Source organism: Lotus japonicus, chromosome 1, assembly GCF_012489685.1.
Source record: "Lotus japonicus ecotype B-129 chromosome 1, LjGifu_v1.2".
Taxonomy (NCBI): Eukaryota; Viridiplantae; Streptophyta; class Magnoliopsida; order Fabales; family Fabaceae; genus Lotus; species Lotus japonicus.
Window position 1 is genome coordinate 79266075 of NC_080041.1, and position 7317 is coordinate 79273391.

Sequence of the window (7317 nt, forward strand, 5' to 3'; positions counted from 1 at the left end):
TTGTAGAAAAGTGTTAATGAATAAAATAACTCATAATCTATATTACATTTTACAGCCCAAAAACAAGCAAAAGCACCCAAAAACTCACTTACAAAGGTTTAAAACCCAAAAGGGAAAGGAAAAAAAAAAGAACTTTTCCAACTTTTCTTTTGACATTCTGCACAGTTAATACACATTCCTTTACTTGACATAGTACTAAAGGATAATGCTTAATTACAACCTCAATTAAATGAGAAAATTCAAAAAGAGAGTGAATCAGAAAACTTCAGGTAAAGGCCTTCCTTCCAAGAATGACTTGAACAGCACAAATGATCTTTCAGGCTGAGAGAATGGGGCTTCATGAGAGGCACCTCTAACAGTGGCAAATGAAAGGATGCTGCCATAAACTTGAGTCCACCCACCAACCTAGTTTCATTAACTGAGATTAGTTTATGATGTATATGCAATTTGATTATGTTAAAATGTAGCAAGATTTTAACAATGTTTTTCTCAATAATTCAAACTAGCAAGATGTTTGATTTGTATACATACCTGCTGGCCTTCAAACCATACTCTGTAAGGGACTGTTGTATTCAGTCCTAATTTTGTTGCCAACTTTTGAACTAAGGTGCGGCTTCCGGTCAATGGAATTACTGAATCTTGATCTCCACTGCAGAGAGAGCAATACACATTGTTATGTTAATTAGCACTAAAACACTGATGTATGAGCCCTCAAATTCAAGTAACCACATAAATCACAAGAAGAAAAAAGGGTTTTGGTTTTGTTTATTTACCTGTAAATTAAGACCCGAACTCCAGATTTTATCAGTAATCCAACAATTGGGAGTGTAGGCACTTCCAGGTTGAGCATATCATAGTCCAAGACGCTGTTACCAACACAACAAAGATCAGTTAAAATCATGGTGGACAAGCAAAGCTGACTCCGATGATTGATCTTCTTATTTTCAAAGATCAATTAAGCAAAACCTTAGGCTAACAACCAATTTGGTAGAAAATATATGTTTGGATATCCGTTTGCACCAACTCTTCTTATGGATTAAGATGAAAGTTTGTTCAGATTACTTATAATTGGTATTCAAATACGCACTAAGTTTTATGCTTAATGAGAACTGAGAAGGACTTACTTGCTGCAAACATCCCACTTGCGAACTCCAACAAGCTTTGCATGAAGTGCCTCTTGTACATCTCTACGGTTTAAGTAGTTTGTAACCTTGTCATCTACGCACACATCTATCCTCTCATTTGCTTGCTGTCAGAACACAAGACAATGATGCTAATGAGCAAGGCAAACTTGAAAACCAGTGAGTAGTAGAACTAAAATAGTAGATAAAGTGATGGAAAAAGCAAGCCAACAAGGGAAGACTCACATGTGTTTGAGGAGAAATAACCTTCGATTGTGATAACACTGAGGAAATGCAAACATCAAGGGTGACATCATATTTGTCCACAAATTTACTGGTTTCTTTGCTCACCTGTCCCATAACCTTTGAGCAAAGAGGTGAAACTGAGTCTCTATAGTACTCACTAACATACCGAGAATAATTACACACTCTAGTGAACATGTTATATGTTGAATCTGATATTAGTCCATGAGACCAGAAGAACTCAGCCCTTGAATTGAAGTCAGTGGCATATTCTAGAACTGGATTACCCAACTGCATTTCAACACAAGAGGCCATTCATTAATATGTGAGAAAGAAAGCATCACTGATAGATAGGTAACAGTTAATGTTACTTACAGCTATGCCTTTCAGATTGAATATCTTGTTCTTTTTGTTCATTTCAATCATGAGATTTGCAAGTTGAGGAACATAATGACCTGATATACACACACATACAAAGAAAAATATGTAAACACAAATAATAGTAATAATTGTTGTAGTTTGTTTATGAAATGGAATATTGATAGATAAGTGCATGTTTGGATTGGAAAACCACAATGAAGCTAAAATCACGGTAGGCAGCCACAAAAGCTAAGGAAGTTGCTTTTGTCCACCATGATTTTGGTTCACCTTAGATTTACACTGTATACCTAAAATATGCAATAAAACAAAGGTGACACATTTACCTGCATAACTTTCCCCAGTTAGAAACAAATCTCTATTCCTGTATTGTGGGAACTTGTTGAACCAGCGTTCCAGGAATACAACATTGTCCCTGGCTTAAGAATTCAAAAAGCACTGCTTCAGATGACAAATGTCTGAGGGAATAATGACAATTTGAGTATTCAAGGACAACACAATCATACTGAAAATGTAAAAGTACACCATTCTAAAGCTTGCGTAGAGAACAAGAGATGAAGAATAATCATGTAAAGTGCCATACAAAAGCTCCTAGAATGACATTTTAGTATTTTACCACTAATCACTATTTTTGTCTCAACTTTTTAAAAAAGCCTAAGCAGTATAAAACATGCGGAATGTGCCTTTTCCCATAGAAGTAGGATTAAAAGGAGCTTTCTAAAGAGAAACATTTTTTTCCCAAAAGATTAAAAAGAAGAGTCTAAAAAAGTAATTGGCATTAGTGAAGGATATATACCTGTTACCTCATCATTCACTGTCATATAGGAGGAACTACCTCTAGCATATGAGAACCCCACTCCAACTGGTGTCTCCAAATACAGCATGTTTGCCTCTGCAACACAAAAGTAACTCAATGAGTACAATATCATATTTGTAAGTTCTTCTACAATTGATTTTTAGTCAGGATCAATTATGTAGATAAGCTTCTGTAAGTAACTTCTGGATACCAGAATTGGAAAAATATGCTGATTTGAACATGCTAGAAGAACAAATACAGGGCATTTTGGCAGATAGAATAAAAGGCAAAAGAGTACCTATATTCCAACTATGCTCATTTTGAATCAAAAACTCCCCATTTGGTCTAAAGGGTCCATTTTCAGAGAATGCACCAACTCCAAGAGAAGAACAACCAGGTCCTGAATAAAATTTAATTGTTAAAACAAGGGATGCATATTGCTATTCTTATTCAATCCAAAGTAGTGAAAGTTTTCAAATTTCAAATTTTGAAGCAAGTGAGAGATTGCAGACCTCCATTGAGCCAGAGAACAAGAGGTTTTGAAGCTGGATCAGTTTCTGATTCAGCAAAATAGTAAAAAAGAGACTTGTGTTTCATGTCATCCACAGTGACATATCCTGAGAACTGTTGGAATCCTATGTGGGGTTGCCCAGGAAGCTCAACAATTCTATCTGCATCAGAAGAGAAACAGAACACCTTCAAGGAGAAACTCAGATGAAGCAAAAACACAGCCAATGCCATGGTATTGAACTTCCATGTTGGCAAGTTCATGGTTTCACACAAATGAAGAGAAGAGAATTGAGGCAATTGCAAGGCACTAGCTGAGAGAAAGAGTGAAAGGTGGTAAATATAAAGTATTATGCTAGTGTGTGTACAGTGTTGGGGTTAAGGGTGGGCCACACTAAGGTGGTTGGAATTTTTTGCATTCTATTCCATTCTAATTATCATTACAATTTTAACTTTTCAATTGCAGGCCTGAAATTGGTGGTGAAAGAGATGTGACAGAGGCAATGACCATGGTCTGTCTCTAGTCTCTACAGTCTACACAGTTGCAAAAAGAAAATTATGGAAGAGTTGGAATGCTTGAAGCTGAGTCAGCAAGTAATTTTGCTGCAAAGAAAGGGAATTGGAATATGGTCTTTTCTGCCTTGAAGGATTCTGAATAATACCACTCCTCCTGAAAAATTCTAATATTTACTGTTTAGATCTTCTTTACATTTTGTCTTTTATTTTCTCTCTATGGATGTGTTAATTGACAATAAATACCTTGTACCCTTTTTGCACTTAGGAATAAACAATATGTAAAAAACTTTTGTCCTATTGACTGCATCAACAGAGTCTCATCCATGGATAATGGCTTTAAGAGGTTACTTTACAGTTTTCACACCTTAGAAGAATGTGAATTTTTAACATTTCCTCATACCTCCTTAGTCTGTGTTTCGATATCAATTGAGTTATAACATAAACAGTCTTTCATCTTAATATATATGAAGAGTTTCGTACATTTTTTATTATGAAGTGAGTGCTAACGCCAGTTTGCACTAATCGGTGCCAAGGAATATCCAAACACAACCTTGTCCTTAGGTGGTGGAGAGAAATAATTACTTCAAAGCATCTTAGTGTGATGCAGGCATGCAGCAGATATGCAGGGTGTGAAACAGAGATCCACAGTAAGGCCTTTTTTGGTTTTTACGAAAAAAATTGACTGATTTGTTTTTCTTGATCAGCAAGTACAAGCAAGATTTGCACATGGACAAAATAAGTGGTTTCAGAATGGAGATTCCAAAGAAAATAGAGCCATGCTACTTCTGTAATGACCATTAAATTTTAAATACATTTGTGGCTTTTCAGAGAAGATAGGAAATCTCAAGAATACTCAAATCCATCATTAACCATAAAATAAAATACTCAACTTGAGCAATGAATGTATATACTTTCCCTTTTTATTTTATTTCCTGCTTCCCTTATACGCCAAGAATTTTATTTATTTAAGAGACTAATATGATTTGTAATGAGTGAAAGCTAGTATATGATAAGGTTTTATTTAGACATTAGTAGTCTCTAGAATGAGGGGTTTTTCATGCCCACAATAAGTGTGCTGTTGAATGGATCAAAAAAGCAAACATTTTAAAGTGGGAGTGGAAACCAAATCAACTTAATAATCCTATAAAGTCTAATCTTTACCTGATGGTGGTTTGAGACTTATCTTTATGTACTTATGTGGGAATGAACTTGTTCTCTTTGACCCCTTGTGAAAAGGCATTTCTTATAATCATGAGGTAACTACATGATTCTTTTTTTTTTCTTCAAAACCTGTCTTTCCAAACACACCCCCCCACCTCCATCCACGAACTATAATTTTCTTTTTGCATACAAACTCACATGCTAGCCTCAATGGAGCCACATGTTCCCCATGGGGGCCTCAAACATTTCCACGCTAGCTTCTCATGGGGCCTTCCTCCATTTACCATTTCAACCACACAAGATGCATTGCTCAACAAGATTTTTAATTTAATACGGATAGATTTCACAGAAGATAATCATGTTCGACCCATGTATATTTACATTCTTATAGGGTTAGCTTTCGGAATGAGTCTAACTAACAACATTGTTTAAGGGGAATCAAATATATACAACTTAAACCAACTAATGTATATATGTAATAAGCACAATTTATAGATGTTTATAGTTTAGCAAACATGTCCAGTCTACCTAGAGATGTAAAGAGAAAGATGTCGTGGGTTACAAGATGCTTAAAACTTTAGAAGATCTCTATATTGGACACTAATAACTAAATTTAACATCACATTTTCACTCAAAATTTTAAGACTAATAAATTCTCCAACACTTACTTTTTTTTTAATGTGAGAGGGCGACACTTGGTATCTTGATGATCTAGTCACAAATAGTATTATGCCCACAGCCTTGTGATTGGACCACTCTAACTGCAAAGTATGTAGGTTTTTATCTTGTTTGCCTAAGACAAGGGAGAAAAAATACAAGACAATGAGCGTCCAAAAACAGAACAAACTATAAAAAGACAATTTTGATCCAGATTTATGTGGTGGACTCTGTGCTTGTGTAAGTGTTTTATATATATGCAGCTCAAAGAACTGGTAAAGGAGAAGAATAATGGTCCCTACCTTTAACAGCCTTTACAAAATATTTCAGATTTTTCATCATTATAAGCACTAGTGTCACTGATTTTATGGCATTCACATCATCAATGTCAAAATTGTATAATTCATTTTTCAAACCCAAATTCTACTCCCACCACCCAACTCCAAACCAAAAAGCGTGAGAGTAGGTGCTTATAATGCTTGGGGAAAATTAATGTCAACAAGGATATGACTGATATTATAATTAACAATGTAGGAGTGGTTAGGATTAGGATTACTTTTTTTTTCCTTGACCAACATATCTATCATCCACAAAAGTGATTAATCGCGCGGCTCTCTAAGCAATAAAAAATCGGTCATATCACACCTCTTATGGATGAAGATTGAACCCCCAACTTCATATTAAAATGACGAGGTGAGCAATAACCGTGTCACATTGATAAATGTTATTAGGATGGCTTTTGATTTTGAGCATCAGAGTTGGAAAATGTGTGTGTGGAAGAGTACCAGTGAAGTCTATATTCTACTTTTTAATCCTTGCAAGAAGAGCAAAGGCATGCCTTTTTTCAAATAATCTTTTAATTTTCGCCTTTTTATTAGGGGTTTTTTTCCTCGAAATTAGGGTCCTTTGTTCACGAAACTAATAAAAAACACAAGTGGAGAAAAAGCTCATACCCTTTTACTATTAAAAAACGCAGGCTTTCTTCTTGACAGAACCAAGCAGGACCCTCGCGTGAGCACCATCTGAGGCATATTCTCAGGGAGTGTACATATAAACAGAGTATCCAGATTTTCTGCAACATAAGGCACGCTTGTTAAGTTGTTATACATCTTCCATGCATGGGCTTGAATGGGTTATGTTATAAACAATTACTGTTTTTTTATGACAAAAATAGCTAAAGCCCAAAACAATCAAACCACCCTCTAATAAATTATGGGTCACTGTAACTTTAATGTAAGTAAACGTTGATGACAATAATCGCTTTGTACATAATGCTTCTTCATAAGTGTTCTCGTCGGCCTAAAAAGCGATAAAGGTCAATAACATATTAGCTGGCTCGAAGAACTCACAATTAAGTGGGTACCTCATGAGTGCACGAGATGACTTAGTTAATAAACATCTCATGTCATTTATGGATGATTGGTCGCACAACTACCTCCTTACTAACGAGCGCACGAGGCTGTTTAGGGGCGAATGTGATCTCGGAAGTCCTTCCATAAGGCTTCCTAACGACTTGCAGAGACGACTACGATGGATGCCGAGCCTACAAATACAATTGTAGCCGCTCATTTATCTACGCATTACTCATTATGCTAAACTCTGAGTTCTTCTTAGACTCTGAGTTTCACTATTCACATTTTTCCTGATTTGAGAGTCAGAGTGTCTTTTGCTAGTACATCATGTTGTGTCAACGGGGCTCCGCCGTGCAAGTAAAGCCAACTAAGACCGCACACCACCATCGGAAGTAGGGAGATTCAGACAATCTCAGTTCAGGAAGAACAATTAGCTAATTTAAAAAGCTTATTAAAACAAGTTGAAAATATATTGTGGATAAACATAAACTCTTGTTCATAAATTAATAAAACTGCTTATATGTAAGTTGTAGTTAATTGTGCAAGTTTTTCCAAACACTTGCAATAAGCTCGAAGAGGCCTTAAT

At 35.7% G+C, this 7317-nt stretch overlaps 1 protein-coding gene across 1 annotated transcript; it reads right to left on the minus strand.

Annotated features, from left to right (window-relative positions):
• Positions 1–3371, minus strand: LOC130716932 (serine carboxypeptidase-like 45). Its single transcript, XM_057566989.1, has 10 exons — positions 3051–3371; positions 2837–2938; positions 2539–2634; positions 2069–2161; positions 1740–1819; positions 1368–1655; positions 1125–1249; positions 774–866; positions 532–649; positions 1–405 (listed from the first exon to the last, which is right to left on the minus strand). The coding sequence occupies exons 1-10, from the start codon at positions 3307–3309 to the stop codon at positions 256–258; spliced, it is 1404 nt and encodes a 467-aa protein (XP_057422972.1). The 5' UTR covers positions 3310–3371; the 3' UTR covers positions 1–255.
• Between the last annotated feature and the right edge of the window lie 3946 nt (positions 3372–7317).

Coding starts and splice junctions, on each gene's coding strand:
- LOC130716932 (XM_057566989.1), bottom strand. CDS start 3,309: ATGAACTTGCCAACATGGAAGTTCAATACCATGGCATTGGCTGTGTTT. Junction 2,635..2,836: donor TGAGCATAGTTGGAATATAG/GTACTCTTTTGC, acceptor TTTGTGTTGCAG/AGGCAAACATGCTGTATTTG. Junction 1,820..2,068: donor AACTGGGGAAAGTTATGCAG/GTAAATGTGTCA, acceptor TGTGTATATCAG/GTCATTATGTTCCTCAACTT.